Source organism: Arachis stenosperma, chromosome 6 (assembly GCF_014773155.1).
Source record: "Arachis stenosperma cultivar V10309 chromosome 6, arast.V10309.gnm1.PFL2, whole genome shotgun sequence".
NCBI classification, from domain to species: domain Eukaryota; kingdom Viridiplantae; phylum Streptophyta; class Magnoliopsida; order Fabales; family Fabaceae; genus Arachis; species Arachis stenosperma.
Window position 1 is genome coordinate 143516978 of NC_080382.1, and position 21206 is coordinate 143538183.

General features: G+C 35.5%; 2 protein-coding genes across 3 annotated transcripts; both read right to left on the reverse strand.

Annotated features, from left to right (window-relative positions):
* Positions 1-5089: 5089 nt before the first annotated feature.
* On the reverse strand, positions 5090-7139 carry LOC130936272 (receptor-like protein EIX2). The gene has a single exon (XM_057866318.1). It carries the CDS (start codon positions 6961-6963, stop codon positions 5176-5178), a length of 1788 nt encoding a protein of 595 aa, XP_057722301.1. The 5' UTR covers positions 6964-7139; the 3' UTR covers positions 5090-5175.
* A 5932-nt stretch (positions 7140-13071) lies between these two features.
* On the reverse strand, positions 13072-17315 carry LOC130933032 (receptor-like protein EIX2). Of its 2 annotated transcripts, XM_057862528.1 has the most exons (2): positions 14199-17315; positions 13072-13672 (listed from the first exon to the last, which is right to left on the reverse strand). In XM_057862528.1, exons 1-2 carry the CDS (start codon positions 17312-17314, stop codon positions 13621-13623), a joined length of 3168 nt encoding a protein of 1055 aa, XP_057718511.1. In that variant the 5' UTR covers position 17315; the 3' UTR covers positions 13072-13620. The 2 variants fall into 2 exon arrangements, with proteins under 2 accessions (XP_057718511.1, XP_057718510.1); XM_057862527.1 differs by lacking the exon at positions 13072-13672 and having other exon boundaries at positions 13731-17315.
* Between the last annotated feature and the right edge of the window lie 3891 nt (positions 17316-21206).

A 21206-nucleotide genomic window follows, 5' to 3' on the forward strand; every position in this document is an offset into this window, starting at 1 on the left:
ACCTCATCAGAAAAATTTGACGTGTTATCTACACATGTACTATATGTCTATTATATATTATATAATTTCGTTACGTTATCAACAAGAATTTTATCAATTTTTGCTAACTCTTAGTTATAATTGTGTTTAATAGAAATATCTTTATAGATGTGTCTAATGAAAATATTTATTTTATGGTTATATCTAATAAAAATATCTTTATAGATGTATTTTTTAAATATGTCTTTTTATATATATATATATATATATATATATATATATATATATATATCTTTTAGTAGAAGTGTCTTTGATATTAATTATTGTTAGCAATAAATTGGCAGATAATATATTATTATCGTATACTTTTTCTATATCATAACTTTAAGTCTTGGTCTTCGCTCGTTTTCTTTTTCTTTTTCTATTAATTATTCTATGTTGGCATGTTGCTTTCTTTCTTCTATCTTTTGGATTATTTTATTACAAGTCCTTATTCCATGTGAATTGATGATTAAAATCAAGAATTTCAAAGCCAAAGCGTGTGATGTTGTAAACTTATATTATGGAATAACCAGTGAACTAACCATAATTGATGCAACTCAGCATCTTCATGATATTCATCTTTCTTCCTCATTTTGGTAAATTTCAAATTCACATTATATAAACATGAAAAATGATATATTGTTCGACACAACGAATTATATGAATGTTTAACAGTGACATCTATATTTTTCCACCTACCCGTGATTCCGCAGTTCCTTGAGATAATATCCTAAAGAAATGAAAAAAATATATACCATAGGTAAAGTCTTACTCAAATTAAATCATAACATATATAATAATCTAATAATATTCATTGAGTAAATAATGTTGTAGAGTACATATTAAATAATACTAATTAGGAGGTGGCTGCATTATTATTCTGAGGAGAGCTTCAACGTGTTGAGGGAGTTCTTGAGACTGTTCATGCTTAATTCGCATATGGTCATTCAAATCTTGCTCAGAACAGAAAGATTCAAAACATTTAATTTGGAGCAAAAAATATTACATTGTCTTGTATTGTGGACGTGGATTTGAATAGGAGATCCTTTTATTAGAGATTTAGAACATGGCAAATCCCTATTACGAATAATTAATAAGAAAGTTCAAATTTTATTATTGCTGTATTAGTTCTATACCGAATTCAAGATACTTCTTTACTCATAAAAAGTTGTTTATAATGGAACACAAGTGTTAAAATAGTAATGTAGTTTTCTTTTTAATTAATAAATATAGAAAAATTAAATATATGCACCATAGAATGATGAAGTTTGAACACATGATTTCATGTTTTTTTTTGAAAGAAAATAGCTCAACACAAAAGCAGTGGAGCAAGCAGAGTGTCACAACTAAACATAAACAATGCTAACACACATAAAGATACAAATTCGTCCCCACGTCATCTCCGGCATAGCCATCAACAACTAAAGGGATCCCCACCGCTCCACTCGTTAGTACTATCTGAGGACATGTTGATGATTTCTTCAACTCCTTTGCTTGTTAGTTGAAAAATCCGTCTATTTCTTTCCAGCCACAAGTTCCAGACCACTGCGCAGAAACACCTCAACCGGTGGTTTCGATCTTCCACCCTCCTCGGTTCTTCTGTCCAACTAAGAAAGTGTTCCTTTATCAATCTCGGATAAGACCATCGTCGGCCAAAGGCTGAGATCCAAGCACTCCACACCTGCCATGCAAATACACATCCTAGAAACAAGTGATGTATATCCTCCACCTCGTTGTTACAAAGAACACAAGTAACGTCTTCCTGACCGATAATTCCAAACCGGCTCAACCTGTCCTTTGTGTTCACTCTTCCTATCAGAACAAACCAGACAAGCAGTTCCACTCTAGGTGGGACTAACCCCTTCCAGATAGTCCTGGTAAAGCTGTAGCTAGTTGCCTCCGCTGGGGCCAGTTCCTCCTGCATCACCTGCACAAATGAGTTAGTTGTAAAAACACCTCGTCTATCATATTTCCACACCACTCTGTCCTCTCTGTTATGAACTAATTTCACAGGTCTCAAAACCTCATGCAATGCACTCAAGAGTTCCAACTCCCATTGGAAGAGCTCTCGCCTCCATTGGAAGTTCCAAATCCACTCAAGCCCATCCCAAAACCCACAATTTCCTATAACGGATCCACACTGGTTTGAAACAGGGAAAAGCCTCGGGAACCGGTTCTTTAAGGGTCCACCACTCACCCATGCATCCTCCCAAAATCGTGTCCTACACCCATCCCCAACCTCCATGGCGAGGCCTGTGATCATCTTATCTCTTAAAGGTTGATTTCTGATGTGTAGCTGGGTAATATCCTTCCAAGGTCCTCCTCTAGTAGGCGGGTCTTGAGTCGACAGTGGCTCATTGGGGTTTAGATTATGACAAGAAACTACGACTTTTTTCCACAATGGGCAGTCCTCCTTCGCAAATCGCCACCACCACTTAAACAAAAGCGCTGTGTTGCGCACCATAGCATCCCCAACTCCCAGCCCACCTAACTTCTTCGGTGCCTGTACCACTTCCCACCTTACTAATGCCATACCATTCCTACCCTCTTCTGAGCTCCATAGAAATGTTCTCTGCAGCGAAATCAGTTTCTCAGCAACAGCTTTCGGCATCTTGAACAAACTCAGATAGTATACTGGCAAACTGTTCAGCACAGATTTGATAAGTACCAGCTTCCCAGCTTTGTTCAGCACCTTGGCCTTCCACAGGCTGAGTTTTTCCTCCACCTTATCTATGATGGGCTTCCAAGTCTTCACCAACCTCGGATTAGCTCCTAGGGATATTCCAAGGTATTTGACTGGGAGGGTCTCCCCCTTACACCCCAGCAAGTTACACATACGATCGACCCATTGCTCCTCACAATTGATTGGAATCAGGCTAGACTTCTCAAAATTGATACTCAGACCTGACATCAACTCGAAAACTCTCAGAAGCCTCTTGTAATTCCTTATAGTATCCTCTTCTGGTGGGCAAAAGAGGATGGTGTCATCAGCAAACTGAAGATGTGACAATGCTACACTGTCTCTACCAACCAGTAATGGTGCTATACGACCATTCCTGACTGCCTCTCCAATCATTCGATGCAGCACATCTACCACAAGTACAAACAAGAACGGAGATAGTGGGTCTCCTTGTCTCAACCCTCTTTCCATGTTAAAAGGTTTAGATGGCGATCCATTTATCAGCACCGACATAGACGCAGTGGCTACACACTCCATCACCCATGCTCTCCATTTATGCCCAAATCCCATCTTCTGCATCACAATGTTCACAAAGCTCCACTTAACCCTGTCATATGCTTTTTGGAAGTCAAGCTTGATTAGGGCAGCCTCTTTTTTCCTCAGTTTAAGCCAACTAACTGTTTCACACGCAATAAGCGCCCCATCATGGATTTTCCTTCCCTGAACAAATGCACTCTGAGTCTCTCCTACCAATGTTGACATCACTGACCTCATCCTCCTAACTAGCACCTTCGAAATGACCTTATACACACACCCCACCATACTGATAGGTCGCAAGTCTTTAATCTCCTTTGCACCTATGAACTTAGGAGCCAGCGCAACCCAAGTGATATTGGCATCCTTGGGTAACCTGGCTGTCTGGAAGAACCCCATCACTGCAGCTGTGAATTCAGCACCAATGTCATCCCAACATCGCTTGATGAAGTTCATGTTGTACCCGTCACAACCTGGCGCCTTGGAGGACTCACAATCCCACAAGGCCTCTTTGATCTCCTCTGCCGACGGCATCACTTCCAGGGCCATAGCGTCCTCCTCACCTATTCGAACCACCAGGCCATCTCTGAACCCCATAGCAGGAGAGTCTTCCTGATGGTAAAGCTCCTTATAAAACTCTCTGATAGCAACCTTTATTCTAGCCTGATTCCGAACCAACCTGCCGTTGATAACCAGAGTATCAATCCTATTGTTTCGCCTTCTAGCTGAAGCTATATTGTGGAAGTATCTTGTATTTCTGTCCATATCATTCACGTGTCGAGACCGCGACATCTGCTTCCAATGAACTTCTTTCCTCACATACCATCGCTCACAACACTTAACCAGCGCCTTTCTTCTAACCTCCAGTGTTCCATCATATACTCCGTTGCTGACCATATCATCAATCTTCTTGATCTCTTCCTCAAACTTTAGAATCTTCTTATCCATGTCACCAAAATTTGTCCTATGCCATCTTCTCAGTGGTTCTGTTAGCGCCTGCAATTTATCTGTGAATTGTAGCTCTCCCAATCCTCTCCATTCCTCCTTTACCATCCTGCGAAATCCCTCATGTGTAAACCATGAATCAAGGCTCCGGAACGGCCTGGGACCTCCTCTCAGCTTCCTACCCTCCACTATTAGCGGGCAATGATCTGACAAGCCTCTTGGTCCACCTCTCAAGTGAGCCTCTGGATACTCTTCTAACCACTCCAAGCTAACCAAGACTCTATCAATGCGACTACAGGAACACCCACGAAACCATGTAAACTTCCGATCAGTGAGTGGCAAATCCACTAAGTTCATGTCCTGGATCCAAAACTTAAAGTCTTCCGCAGACCTTGTTAACCCAGTAGTGCCTTTTCGTTCCTCTATATGTACTATTTCATTGAAGTCTCCCATAAAGCAACACGGAACCTGACATAACCCCGCTATATAGCTCAGCTCCTCCCATACCTGAATCTTCTCGTCTCTATCAACACATGATTTCATGTTAGGGACCAACAAAAACAGCATCTAATCTTGTAATGGCTTTATAATGTCAAGTCAACTAAAATAGGTAGGTGTGCCAAGCTTTCACAGTTATTATTTACTTCAACGTTATTATTGCATCGTTATTTTTGTGCCCACATTTGTACAGGTAAATCTTGTTGAGTTGAAATTGCATTGCTTAGGTACAAATGCAAAACTATCTTCAACTCTGGCATGTTAAACTCTGATACTGTCTTCTCTGTTTTCTCTCTGCTATATCATAGCTTCAAGAAATCTAAAATTACTTAGCAAACTTCCCTGATATCCATTTGAAAATTAGAAGAAAAAGAGAAACATTGATTTTTATTGATAGACTTTTAAACAGGCTGGACAAATAGTGCATATTGATTTTTATTTATTTCTTACAGCACACATAAAACAAGAATACATCACAAAAGAAACTAATTACAAACTTAAAATCTCAAACATGATTGAAGTTTGTAGCCCATGTCATCAAGAAAACGGAAATAGGCATACCTCCATGGTTTGAATATGAACAATGGACCAACAAATCCCCAGAATCCCACAATAAATCCAAAAGCCATAAACACAAAGAACCAATTCACTCCATTGTGCTTCTTTCTCTCTTTCTCATTACTGTCATTTGCATCATCATCAGGAACTGTACAGCTGAGCTGCAATGGTGGACCACAGATATTGTTGCCGACAAAACTGGATGCTTCAAAGGTTTGCAATTGAGTGCCTGTTGGGATTTTACCCTCCAAGTGATTGCAGGACAAGTCGAGCTTGTTGAGAAAGCTCAAGTTTGTAATGCTCTGAGGGATATCCCCTGTGAGTTGGTTGCCAGAGAAATCAATGGATTCCAATGACTCCATACTGCCAATACGTTGAGGGATGTGACCAGTTAACTCATTCTTGGACAAGTTCAAATAAATCAGACCAGTTAGGTTTGTGATTTCCATTGTTATTCCCCCGGACAATTTATTAGATGAAAGATCAATGTTTTTCACTAAGCCCAGAATGTTGTTGTACTCAGCATCTTTACCTTTCACCCATAGGTTCATGCTTATAGTATCACTTGCATATCCCATGGATTCCTGGAAGGACGAACTTGCACTAGTTTTATTTATGATGGCACTCAAATGGTTCAAACAATTTGGTATATTGCCTGACAAATTATTTAGTGCAAGGTCCAAAACTTGGAGAAACTTCATATCACATAATCCGTTGGGAATGGTACCTGAAAGATGATTGGATCGGAGCCGAAGAAATTTTAAATTTACCAAGCTTTCTCCAACCCATCTAGGAATATTCCCTGTGAGGTTATTTTCTCCAAGATCCAACAAAATCAACTCCTTGTTTTCTTTTGAACTGATAGGAAATTTTCCTGAGAGCGTGTTGTTACGTATATGCAAATATTGTAGGCCTGATAAAGAGCCCATGGAATAGGGCAAGCTTCCAATAAAAGAGTTGCTTTCTAAGTTGACATCCATTAGTTGTGGCCACATCCTCCAACAGTTGGGAATTTTTCCAGATAAGTTGTTTGATGCAAGATTGAGGATTCGTAACCTTTTTGGTATGTCAGATTTTTGACAAAGAAAATCCATTAATAACCCATCAAATGAATTATGTGAGAGATCTAGCCAAACCACATCCTCACTCACAGAGGGTAAATTTCCATGCAGATGGTTTGAGCTAAGATCAACTGCCGCTCCAAAAGATTCTAAAATCTTTAATTCTTTTGGGAGCTTGCCATGAATATGATTGTGAGAGAAGTTCAAATGAAAACAATAATGACTTGTTTCCCAAAACCAAATGGGAATGGAATCAGAAAGCCCTGCGTTAGATAGATCCAAATGTTGAAGATGATATTGTGACCGAATCCATGATGGAAAGCTTGGACCTAGCTTCCAAGAGCTAATTTTCAATTGAAAAAGTTGAAATTTTGGTTTCCAACTGGGATGCACTTTCAAAGTTAAATTGTTACTTGATGCTGAAAGCACATGTAGAGTAGTGAAATTCGCAAGGTCATCTTCATGTACAATCCCTTGAAACAAATTGTCATCTATGACAAGAGATAACAATTTAGTAAGTGATGCAAGAATTTTAAATGGATTTCCAGTAAGTTGATTTTTGGAGAAATCGACAAATCTTAACGAGAAAAGCTTTGCGAATGATTGAGGAATTTCTCCAATAATCTTGTTGCGAGAGAGATCAAGCGTTTCAAGATTTTTAAACATTCCAAGTTGATTGGTGAGTTGACCTGAGATTTGAGAACCAGAAGCCACAAGAGTGTTGAGTTGATGTGAAACACATGGGATGAGAATTTGTAAGATTTGAGAAAGTTGTTGATTGCATTTGAGATATGAGAAAGAGATGTGTCTCAAATTGCATAGCTTTCTAAAAGAGGATGGTATTCCTCCTTCAAACTGATTGTATGATAAATCAAGGGTAACAAGAGAAGTCAAATTCCCCAAAACAGTTGGAATTGCTCCTTCAAACTAATTGTCTGACAAATGAAGGGTCACAAGAGAAGTCAAATTTCCCAAAAGAGTTGGAATTTCTCCTTCAAACTGATTGTGTGACAAATCAAGGGTAACAAGAGAAGTCAAATTCCCCAAAGCATTAGAAATAGCCCCAGTCAGATGGGTATCACTTAACTTCAAAGATTTGAGAGGATGTTAGTCCTTGTAGTTTCGCGAAATTTTTTTTAGTTGGGTTCTTATAAAATTAAGCCAATTACTACTAAGAAAGACCTAATTGAAAAAAAAAGTTTGGTGCAAGGACCCAATTAAAAAAAAAATATAAGAACCTAATTAAAAATTTCGTTGAATTATAGAGACCAATAGAGTAATTAAACCTTATATATATTTGGATGTTAAAAATCATCTATCTATGCACACTTGCACAGATACCTTTATTTTCCGTAGATGATTTAGTTCTCTTTCAAAATATAGAGTCCCTTGCGCTTTGTTTTCCGTAGATGATTTAGTTCTCTTTCCAAGGACAAACAAAGAATTGGTGCAAATTATGAAGGAGTCCCTTGACTGTTTTATAAAGGTTGCCTTTAGTTTTGAAAATAAAATAAGATAAAAAAATTAAAAATAAAAAATAAAAAATATAAATATAAAAATTAATATTTTTTGTATTTTATTTAATAATAAATTAAAATAAATTATAAAAATTTAATTTATTTTTGTTTTTTTATTTAAAAATTTTGAAAAGAAAAATATTATAATAAAAAATATAATTATAAAAAATTAAGAAAAATAATAAAAAAATAAAAAATACGTTGTATCTCTAGTTAGTATTTTTGGATCAAGTTAAATATTAGTGTTCTATAGTTTCTGTTAAAATTAGATCTGAATTTTAAAATTGTAATTGATCTGAAAATTTTAAATTCTTTTTGATGTGTTGTTGTGATCTCTAAATTTACTTTTTTATAATCTGATTCTAGATATTGAAATTGCATAACTGAAAGTGTTGAATTAGTTGCCGCTAAATTTGTTAAATTCCTGTTGATTAGTTGCAAATTTGATTTTGATTTGGCCTGAAATGTTGCACAATCTGCTGCATAATTATGGCACAAATTTAAGGTTGCACAAATTTTGGTGTAAGTTGTTTGAATTTCTTTAAGTATTTTAGTCTGAATTTGATTCCAAATCGAATCTCAGAAATTATCATGGAAGTTTGGTATGGTGCTCAATAAAAGTACTATTTGATGCAAATTTGTATTAAAAATAAAGAAAATTAGAGATAATTAGAGAAAATAGAATAAAAATTTTTAAATCTGGACAAAAAAATAAAATTTTTTATTATATCATGACTATTCTATATTATTACATCATATTTCTATTTATAATATAATATTTTAATTGGGTTAGCCCAATACTAATTCTGTAGTAGTGATATCACTTTATGGTTGGTGCGGTCTTCGCCCAAATTAAACGGTCACCGTTCATGCATGCTACGTACTTTTGGGGTTCAAAAGCCAGGCCGCATGTCATAGATTGAAAGATGGATATTATTGTGCATGAAAAACGTTATTCAACGTAACTTTTAATGCATTGACTGCACTTTTATACTTAATTAAAGGAGGCCGCTATTTTACCATACCAGCCAGCTTCATAAATTTAACATCTCTTAATGATTAACTTATGATTTTATATAAGTAATGCTATTTAAATAGATAATATTATAAAAAATATTATTCATATACTAAACTCATCTATTAATTAATCAGCTACCAATGTATTTACGTATAAATATATGTATAATTTAATTTATTTTTAATATATATTTATATTTTAATTTATATTTTATACTTATAGCTGAATTTAGTTGCTAATTTTAATGAATACATAATATAGTCGAATATTATATATATATAAAATATTAGGTGGTCGACATTTTTTTATTAATATTAATTAATATTTTAGGTCTAATATTTTATTTTTATATTATTAAAATTTAAAATTTAGATATTAGATATTAGATATTAGATATGTAACATTATTGGGTTGTTACAATGGCTTAGATATCAACATCCTTTTAAATGCACCGCACGCAAAAGATTTTTACAGGATGTTTCTCTAGAATATTAACAAGACTTTTGAAAGGCTCCAACCACACTACCTCCCTTTCTTGGCCAACCAATCAGTGGCCATGTTAGTTTCTATTCCAATCTCTTCTATGCTTCAACTGAAATACTTTTTGGATCAAAGATCGAAGGAAGGAGAAGATAGAGTTGCTAAAATAACCAGATAAAATAACCATTATGCTCTTGAATTTTTAATAAAAAATTAAAAATTACAAACGTGGATTAATCATAATAAGTGTTTAGAAAATTAGGTTAAAAGTAATTACAATTTTACCTGTGCCAAGTGTCACTTTTGAATTGGAAAGTTAACCTGTAACCATCTATAGCCACTGTTGGGTTGGAAAAAGATCATTTCTAATTTTTTTAACAATTGATAGAATCCAGTGTGATCTATCACCTTTAATTCTATGAGTGGGACCAGAAATAAATAAGAGAGAGAGCGCAATGAATTGTTAGATTGAACACTGGATACTATCCAATTTTTTTCTCACTGGAGAGGATCCACTCCCCTGTTGGGTTAGCCACCAGCCACCAGAATCGTGTATATGTATCTATATGTCTAATGTACACAAATATGGCACACACAAAATATATATAAAATATAAAATATTTTTTAAATAAATTATTATATTGATATTTTGATAATTTATTGATATTAAAATATAAATATTTTTTATTATTTTTAATATCTTCTTTTAATTATATAAAATATTTAAAATATTTTTATTTTAATAAATAATAACATATATTATTTTTAAACTCATTTCAAAAATACATATTAAGAATAAGACTAGACACACTAATACTTGAAAATATTCAAGTGTAAATAAGTGTATTTTAAATAAGTGAAAATAAAAAAAATGTTGCAAACCCAATTATATTGAAAACACATTCAGCATTGATATAAAAATTAAATTGATTCTATGGCTGAATATTTGTTGTTGAATTTGGGTCAGAATTTGTGATACAGGCCCAATTTAAATACTTGTTACTAGACCATTGAAGTTGGTCCGAAATCAAAAGGAAATTGGGTTAGATTGAATTTTGTTGCTACAAGCCCAATTACAATCCTTGCTAAGGGATCCTATGCTTGGTTCGAATCTAATTGAGAAAGAAAGCAAATTGTTTTGCTTCCAGTGGATCCCATCTTTCATTAAGTGTTGGATCTCAAATTCAATTAATTTGAATTTAATTTACATTGGGAACCATGAGAGAGAAAGTGTGATTGACATGATTGATTGCATTAAAGTTACACACTACTCAGCATAGAGAGAAGTAAAAAGCAACTCATTTTAATTAATTTGTTCTATTTCATTTAATTGCTTTTCTTTCAAACTCTATCTTCTCTCTCAACTCCCTTCTCTATTCGGTCATATCACAGTAGTAACCATGGAAGCTAAAGCTAGCCACCGAAGAGAGGAAGAAGCACGCTACATGACCATCACAATGATGGCAAGAAAAAGAAAACAAAAAGTATGCTGTGGCTGAGATTCTCAACACTTGTGGTAAGATTTGGTGAAGAGATCTTGGCTTCTCCATACAAAAAATGGTTGAAGAAGATTTCGGTCAGAGAAGAAAATCCTTGGAGGGATGGCTTGTCTCTGATTCTGCTCAACCACCACAGGAGGTAGCTACAGTGACTACGTGATGGAAGAGGCAGAGATTGGAGCAAATGAAGCTGTCATAATCAAGCATGCATCAAGGGCTAGGAGTTCATCTCGGAGTGCAAGGCAAGATGGAAGGCTCGGATTGATGACTGTTTGTGACCAAGGAAGGACCAGAGGTAATTGCATGTTGGGTTTTCCATTTGGTTATCTCTTCTCTCTCTCTGGCCGAACTGGTTCTGTTTGAAGAAGAAGAAGATTAGCTTGGTTTGTTTGGTTTCAACCTTGGACGCTTCTCCCTATAAGTAAGGGTGAACAGTCAGGGTTTGATTCAAGGAGAAAAGAGTGAGAGTGCAAGGCACAGAATTCTCAGAGCTACCTAAGCTTACAGATTTTTTTCTCCTTCAATGTATTCTGTTTTGTAATTTTTCTATTTAATTTTGTCATGTCTTGAGTCTCATGAAAAAAGGCAAACAATGGGGTTTGCATGAAAAAGTCATAGAGCGAAAAAAGACAGAGAGTGCAAAATTTAAAGAAAAAGCCATAGATGTCCTTAGAAGTCTTTTGTACGTCTATGTTGTGTTTCATGATTCTGTGGGAATCCCCTTATAAGTTGGGTTAGCACTTTACAGTTGGAAAGCTTGGCAGTGACCAAGTCAAGTTCAGGATTGGGTTTAGAATTCTGGACTTGTCCTGGATAGGAAGGGTAGTTCCTAGGGATAATTGGTGTTTGTAATCAATGAAGATTATAGTGAAATTCCATCATTGTTGTGATGGAGACTGGATGTAGGCTGCATGACATTTAGTAGCTGAACCAGAATATATCTTGGTGTAACATTTCTTCCTCTTCTACTCCATTTCTATTTCTGCTGCCCAAGAGATAAAACTGAAATTATCTCGTGCTGACTGACGAGACAAAAAGAAAAAGTCTCGTGGTCAAGGATGAGGCAAAAATAAAAAAGTCTCCAAAAGTTGTTTCTAAGACTAGCAAGAGTTCAGAAGCAAAAAAAAGGGCTAAGATTCAACCCCCTTCTCTTAGCCACTGAAAACCATCAGCCTTAATTATTATTACCAATATTTTTGAAATAAAATTTATGTATCAATGTTATTGGTTGTGAAATATTCTTTATTTTGTCATTGAGCTATAGCTCAAATGACATTATTTTTTCATACTCACTTAAAGATCGTGAGTTCGAGTTTCATTTCTAACTTAAAAAAAAAAAGAAATATTCTTTATTTCAAAATATATAACTAAAAAAAAAGAAAATTAGTTACCTCATCAGAAAAACTGGACGTGTTATCTACACATGTACTATATGTCTACTAATCTACTATATATTACAACTTTAAAGTCTTGGTCTTCGCTCGTTTTCTTTTTCTTTTTCTATTAATGATTCTATATATGTTGCTTTCTTTCTTCTTTTTTTTTGGATTATTTTATTACAAGTCCTTATTCCATGTGAATTGATGATTAAAATCAAGAATTCCAAAGCCAAACCGTGTGATGTTGTAAACTTATATTATGGAATAACCAGTGAACTAACCATAATGTGATGCAACTCAGCATCTTCATGATATTCATCATTCTTTCTCATTTTGGTAAATTTCAAATTCACATTATGTAAACATGAAAAATGATATATTGTTGGACACAACGAATTATATGAATGTTTAAAAGTGACATCTATATTTTTCCACCTACCCGTGATTTCCACATTTCCTTGAGATAATATCCTAAAAGAAATGAAAAAATATATACCATAGGTAAAGTCTTACTCAAATTAAATCATAACATCTATAATAATCTAATAATATTCATTGAGTAAATAATGTTGTAGAGTACATATTAAATACTAATTAGGAGGTGGCTGCATTATTATTCTGAGGAGAGCCTCAACGTGTTGAGAGAGTTCTTGAGACTGTTCATGCTTAATTCGCATATGATCATTCAAATCTTGTTCAGAACAGAAAGATTCAAAACATTTAATTTGGAGCAAAAAATATTACATTGTCTCATATTGTGGACGTGGATTTGAATAGGAGATCCTTTTATTAGAGATTTAGAACATGGCAAATCCCTATTACATTGTCCTATATAGAATTCAAGATACTTCTTTACTCATAATAATAATATGTGGGTTTATAGTGTTACGTACAGTGATGAACTTTGAGGTTTGAACACAGGATTTCATGTTAGGTGCCAACAAAACGGAATCTAATCTTCTAATGGCTTTATAGTGTCAAGTCAACTATATCCAACTCTGCCATGTTAAACTCTCATACTTTCATCTCTGTTTTTTCTCTGCTATATCATAGCTTCACGCGGCACTAATAAGCATCAATTAGAAGAAAAAGAAGAGAAACATTAATTTTTATTGAATAGACTTTTAAACAAGCGGGACAAGTACATATTGATTTTTATTTCTTACAGCACCCATAAAACAAGAATACATCACAAAAGAAACTAATTACAAACTTAAAATCCCAAACATGATTGAAGTTTGTAGCCCGGTCATCAAGAAAACGGAAATAGGCATACCTTCATGATTTGAATATGAACACTCAATCTTTCTCAATCTTTCTTTGATTCATTCTTCTGTTTCTAAACACTCTGAAATTTAATGATACTAAGTTCTTTGATCTAATGTAAGCTGAGAAGGTGAGGGTGATTTAGACCCTTCTTTGTTGCAGGGCTAAGCACCTTTCTTCGATCTTTGTTTGGAACCAGATTGCCAACAGTTATTGCTGGTTCATACAGTTACATAATACCAGTCATTTCAATAGTTCAAGCTAAAAGATATGATTTATATACAGATCCTTATGAGGTTAATGTCATTTTTCTTTCTTTAGATGCTACCCATTGTGTTGATTTTGGGTTAAATTGTTGACTTTTCTTTTTTTCTTTTAAAAACTAAAATATTTTCTATAGGTCAGAGATTCACTCAGACAATGAGAGGGATTCAAGGTGCCTTGATCTTAAGTGCATGTTTTCAGATGGTACTTGGATTTTTCCAAATCTAATTCGCATTCATTGTTATTATTATAGGGACAACAATACTAGCTGGATTACATTTAAACAAGCTAAGCAGGACAAGTGCATATTGATTTTTGTTTCCTTTATTACAAAAGAAAAAAGAAAAAAGAAAAGAAAACATTACAAACTCATCACATGCACACAAAGGAAAAACCAAGCACCAGAAAAACATCAGAAAGTCACATAGATGATTGAAGTTTGTACCACACATCGTCAAGGAAACGGTAATAGGCATACCTCCATGATTTGAATATGAACAGTGGACCGACGAATCCCCAAAATCCTACTATAAATCCAAAAGCCACACTCACAAACAGCCACTTCACTCCATGATTCTTTCTCTCTTTTTCATTGTTATTAGCATCATCATCAGGAACTTCCCCCTCCATGGTACAGTTGAGCAGCAATGGTGGACCACATAGCTTGTTGCCTACAAAACTGGATGCTTCAAAGCTTTGCAACTGAGTGCCCGTTGGGATTTTGCCCTCCAAGTGATTGTAGGACAAGTCTAGCTTGTTCAGGAAGTTCAAGTTTGTGATGCTTTGCGGGATCTCCCCTGTGAGTTGGTTGCCAGAGAAATCAATGGATTCCAATAACTCCATATTGCCAATACTTTGAGGGATGTGACCAGTCAACTCATTCTTGGACAAGTTCAAATAAATCAGACCAGTTAGGTTTGTGATTTCCATTGGTATTCCCCCAAACAATTTATTAGATGAAACATCAATGTTTTTTACTAAGCCCAGAATGTTGTTGTACTCAGCATCTTTTCCTTTCACCCATAGGATCATGCTTATAGTATCACTGCCATAGATCATGTCACTCTGGATGGATGAACTTGCACTAGTTTTATTTATCATGGCACTCAAATGGTTCAAACAATTTGGTATATTGCCTGACAAATTATTTAGTGCAAGGTCCAAAACTTGGAGAAACTTCATATCACATAATCCGTTGGGAATGTTACCTGAAAGATTATTGGATCGCAGCCGAAGAAATTTTAAATTTACCAAGCTTTCTCCAACCCATCTAGGAATATTCCCTGTGAGGTTATTTTCTCCAAGATCCAACAAAATCAACTCCTTGTTTTCCTTTAAACTGACAGGAAATTTTCCTGCGAGTGTGTTGTTACGTATACGCAAATATTGTAGGTCTGATAAAGATCCCATAGAAGAGGGCAAGCTTCCAATAAAATAGTTGCTTTCTAAGTTGACATCCACTAGTCGTGGCCACATCCTCCAACAGTTGGGAATTTCTCCAGATAAGTTGTTTGATGCAAGGTTGAGGATTCGTAACCATTTTGGTTTTTCAGGTTTTTGACAAAGAAAATCCATTAATAACCCATAAAATGAATTATGTGAGAGATCTAGCCAAAACAAAGTCACACTCACAAAGGGTAAATTTCCATGAAGATGGTTTGAGCTAAGATCAACTGTTCCATCAGAAGATTCGAAAATCTTTAACTCTTTTGGGAGCTTGCCATGAATATGATTGTGAGAGAAGTTCAAATAATAATAATGATGACTTGTTTCCCAAAACCAAATGGGAATGGAATCAGAAATCCCTGCGTTAGATAGATCCAAATATTGAAGATGATTTTGTGACCGAATCCATGATGGAAAGCTTGGACCTAACTTCCACGAGCTCATTTTCAATTGAAAAAGTTGAAATTTTGGTTTCCAACTGGGATGCACTTTCAAAGTGAAATTGTTACTTGATGCTGAAAGCACACGTAAAGTAGTGAAATTCGCAAAGTCATCTTCATGCATAATCCCTTGAAATAAATTGTCATCAATGGCAAGAGATAACAATTTAGTAGCTGATGCAAGAATTTTAAATGGATTTCCAGTAAGTTGATTTGTGGAGAATTCGACAAATCTTAATGAGGAAAGCTTTGCAAACGATTGAGGAATTTCTCCAATAATCTTGTTGCTGGAGAGATCAAGCTTTTCAAGATTTTGAAACATTCCAAGTTGATTGGTGAGGTGACCTGAGATTTGAGAAGTTGAAGCCACAAGACTCTTGAGTTGATGAGAAACACATGGGATGAGAATTTGTAAGATTTCAGAAAGTTGTTGATTGCATTTGAGATTTGAGAAAGAGATGTGTCTCAAATTGCATAGCTTTCTAAAAGAGGATGGTATTCCTCCTTCAAACTGATTGTTTGACAAATGAAGGGCAACAAGAGAAGTCAGATTCCCCAAAAGAGTTGGAATTGCTCCTTCAAACTGATTGTCTGACAAATCAAGGCTAACAAGAGAAGTCAAATTTCCCAAAGTATTAGAAATAGTCCCAATCAGATGGTTATCTTCTAAGTTCAAAGATTTGAGACGATGAAGACCGTATAACCAATCTGGTATATGGGATGAGAATGAATTGAATGACAAATCAAGATTTTCAAGCATGGTAAGGTTTTGAATACCATCAGGAATTGGACTATCAATATCATTAGAGTAACAGTTTGAATAACATTTAAGAGAAACAAGTTTGTTCAACTGAAAAATCCACTTGGGAGCAACAGAAATGGTGAGAGAAAGCAGGGACGAAAAGTTAAGCTTGGATGGTTGCTTATAATCACCGAAACTACAACGTGGTAAGTTTAACTCATGCAAAGAAGGGAGAGCTTGCATTGTTTGTAGCCAATTAAATGATTTGGATAGGTTAGCACCCCTCAAATCAAGATATTCAAGGGAGGTAAGACCCAAAAGCCAATCAGCATTTTCAACTACCAATGATTCACCAATAACACTTGGGAGGCCAAGATAGATTAAATTGGTGAGATTGCCAATTTGATGTGGAAGTTTTCCATAGGCAACATATGTGAGGTTAAGATAGAGCAAATTAGAGAGATTCCCAATCTGATGAGGAATGTTGCCATAAAACCCGGAATCAAAGAGGTTAAGGTGAGTTAAGGAGGTGATTCGAAAAAGAAAAGTAGGAATTTGCATACCTCGAAAACTATTGCCGCTCAAGTCCAAGTAATTCAGATGTTTCAATTCAACAAGAGAATCATTTATCGCTCCACTAAACCTGGACCTCTCGTAAGCGACGAGATCAAAGGCATATTCATCATAATCTGAAGTGTTGAGGTGAAGTTGAAGGATGTGGAAAGTTAGATGACTACAAACAACATAATCCCAGTGGCAGCAGTTGGAATTGGAAGCATTCCAAGAAGACAGCCTGTTGGAAGGGTCAGTGAGATGCTGTTTGAATCTTAGAAGTGCTTCGCGCTCACTTGGAATGCACTCAATCAACTCTGACTCAGACTCAGAGGACGTTAGCAACGTCATGCAATAAAGGTAAACAAAGATAAGCACAAGCATGCCAGTGTAAGTGTTTGTCTTTGGAGACATGTTTGCATTTCTACGTGTTTCCACCTTCAACTCCTTTCTCCTATTTATAATGCCTGTAGAGTGTAGACTCATTTTAATTCCAAATGCTCCACCTTCAACTCCGTTTTCTATTCCCATTTGGATGTTTTTAATAATTTATCTTTCTTTTCTTTCATATGGATTTTATTATAAGTCCTTCTTCCCTGTGAATGAATGATTAACATCAAGAATTCCAAAGCCAAACCGTGTGAAGTTGGAAACTTATTATGGAAGAACCACTCAACCATAATAATGTCTCGACTCTTGACAACTTAGTAAGAATGGGACAACCACGAATTATATGTATTATCTATCACTCTCATTAAAAGATCGTCATCTTATGCTCTTCTTCTCTTTTCAAATACACATATACGTCCTCTTATTTTTTGTTTGGGACTTCGTGTGCCAGATAGATTGAAAATACTCTTCGTGAGAAACGGTGAGAATCGGCCTGGATCTGCGCCTGATGAATCAGACGTCAAGGTAAACAATCTCCCGAATTGATATGGAGTGAGGGGGTGCTACCTGCAATGATACTCCGACGTTCAAGTCAGAAATGATTCAAATGGTGGCTGAGAGTAAGGATGATAGTGACACACAATTTTTTTTTCTAAAATTAAGAGTGAGACATTCAAAATCTATTAAAAAAAATGTGAAAACTATACCATTTAAATTATAATTCGTTAGGGTCCACAAATAATTTGTTTCTCTAGAATATTAACAAGACTTTTGAAAGGCTCCAACCACACTACCTCCTTTGCACTATCATGAGCCCCTTCCTTGGCCAACCAATCAGTGGCCATGTTAATTCCTATTCCAATCTCTTCTCTGCTTCAACCGAAACACTTTTTGGATCAAAGATCAAAGATCAAACGAAGGAGAAGATAGAGTTGCTAAAATAACCAGATAAAATAACCATTATGCTCTTGAATTTTTAATAAAAAAAATAAAAATTACCAACGTGGATTAATCATAATTAGTGTTTGGACAAACTCAAATACTCTCACCTACTCGATTAAAAGTGGGTATGAATGGCTATTGAAGAAGAAATTTGGCTGGAATGATAATGAAAATTGGCTTTGGCTTTGGCGCTTGAGAATACCGGAGAAGATAAAGTGTCTGCTATGGCTTTGCCTCAACAACGGAGTTCCCACAGCTAGGTACCGATTTCAAAGAGGTCTTGCTACTTCTGATTTTTGTCAGAGATGTTATCTTGCGCAAGAGGATATTAACCACTGCTTTAGGACTTGCCAAAAAGCTCGTCAGATTTGGATTAGCTTAAATTTGGGAATGACTGCTGAGGACTCTAGTTTGGATTTTGTGTCTTGGATTCGTTCTAACCTCAACAACAATGAGTTTCTCTTTGGAGCGGCCTTTTGGTGGATTTGGAGGGATAGGAACAATGACATCTTTCATCAAGATGATCCATGGAGTAAGGAGAAAATTGTTCACTTGGTTAAACATGTTGTTCGAGATTTCTCTAATGTTGTTACCAACCAAAAACATATTGATGGTTTCAGTGGCTAAGAGAAGGGGGGGTTGAATCTTAGCCCCCTTTTTGCTTGCTGACACTTGCTGGACTCAGAGGAAGCTTTTCTGTTTTTTTTTTTTGCTCGTCCCTAGCCACGAGACATTTTCATTTTGTCTCGTCACTAGACACGAGACATTTTTTATTTTTCATCTGAACAGTAAAAACAGAATTGAAGTAGGAAGAGAAAGACGATAACAACCAGATATATCCTGGTTCAGCTGCTAAGTGCAGTGCAGCCTACATCCAGTCTCCATCACAACAATGATGGAGTTTCACTATAATCATCCAGATTACAACTTGTAAAGTGCTAACCCAACTTACAAGGGGATTCCCACAGAATCATGAAACACAACACAGATGTACAAAGGAACTCTAAGACATCTATGGCTTTTTCTTTTAATTTTGCACTCTGCCTTTTTTCGCTCTATGGCTTTTTCATACAAACCTCACTGTTTGCCTTTTTCTATGAGATTCAAGACATGACAAAATTAAACAGAAAAATACAAAACAGAACCCATTGAAGGAGAAGAGAACTGCTAGCTTAGGTAGCTCTGAGAACTCTGTGCCTTGCACTCTCAAATCTTACTCCTTGAATCAAACCATGACTGTTCACCTCTTTTATAGAGAAGTGAAGCCTTCACAGTTGAAACACAAACTCGAGCTCAGCTTCTTTTCCTTCACAACAAAACCGGTTCGGCCACACAGAGAGAAGAGGTAACTCATGCAAAAACCAACATGCAAATACCTCTAGTCCTTCCTTGGTCATCACTATTCATCAATCCGAGCGCTCCATCTTGGCTTCCTCTCCAAGATGGATTTCTGGCCCTTGATGCTTCATGATGATGATGACTTCATCTGCTTCAATCTCTGCCTCAACCATCACTTCGCCACTCTAGCTACTTCCTGTGGTGGTTGAGCAGAATCAAAGACAAGCCATGCCTCCAAAGATCTTCCTTGCTGGCCGAATCTTCATCCTTCTTTTTTTTTTTTTGAGTATGAAGGATCCGAGGTTACCTCACCAAATCTTACCAGATTAGGTGATAATCTCAGCCACAACATACTTTTCTTTTTCTTTTTCGTGCCATCAACTCGATGGTCTTTAGGCTTTCTTTCCTTTCCTTTCAGTAGCTCCAAGTAGCTTCCATGGCTTCCTGTGTAATAACCGAAAAAGAGAAGCAAAGATAAGAGAGAGGAGAGAGAAGTTTGAACACAAACTAATGGGTAATAACAAAGTGAAATTAAAGTCCAACTTCCCTAGCTTAGAGTGGCGTGTAACATTATGATCACCATCATGTCAGTCACACTTTCTCTCTCATGTTCCCCATGCTAGTGAATTAAATTTCAAATCCTTCAAAAGAATGAAATGGAATCCGTTGGAAGCATTTAGGCTTTTCATTTGCTTCATGGATTCGGATAAAGCATGGAAACATTCACCAATATTGGGCTTGGTATCAATAGATTTCATTTTGGCCCAATATCATTTTCCTTTCGGACCATAGCATGCATAAACCACATTGGGCTATTGAATTTTGGCCCACTAAAAGCATTTGCTTTCCTGGTAAGTTTGGTTTCAGATCAATCATAGGAAGCTTTCATCAAAAATAAATATGGGCTCAGTTGCAATAACATTTTGTTTTCCGGCCCAATTAAAACCTGTATCACAAAATTATCAATTAACATATGATTAATGAAGATTGAACTAATAATTTTGTAATTAAATATTTTAATAATGTTTGTTCATCACAAATATTAATTTGGAGTTTTCCAAACTCATCAATCTCCCCATTGATGACAAACATTATTAAAATTGAAATGGAAAGAAATTTAAAGATTGAGTACGAGTACTCCCTTTGAGGATTGAATTTCTCCCCCTTTCAAAATGTCACATGGCTCCCCCTTAATATATGCTATTTTACCAAGGGAAGTATAAACCTGTAACATTTTAATCAAGCTTCAAAATAACAATGTTATTTAGCATATTTATTCATAATGCTAAATGCTTGATTTATGAGCAGATTTGAATGATATACAAAACTCATTTGTTATCATAAATTGATTTTCTGCTCAATAGTTACATACATCAAAAATATCCAAATATTTTTCAAACATTTTCCTGTTTAATATATCAGAGCAAAACAACATGATGAAAAAATATTTGCAGAACAAAATAAGGCAGTTTTTGATACTTTATACAATTTAAAGGAACTGCCAAAAATAAATTTTTAATCCAACAAGTTTATCAATGATGAATCAACAGCCAGGCATCAAAATAAATTAAACATCATTATAAACCAAATGCCAAATAAACTGATCATGAATGAATCAGAAGCCAAATGCAGTTCA

Excerpts from the sequence above, each read along its gene's own strand:
- LOC130936272 (XM_057866318.1), bottom strand. The coding sequence starts at position 6,963 with ATGTTTAAAAATCTTGAAACGCTTGATCTCTCTCGCAACAAGATTATT.
- LOC130933032 (XM_057862527.1), bottom strand. The coding sequence starts at position 17,314 with ATGTCTCCAAAGACAAACACTTACACTGGCATGCTTGTGCTTATCTTT.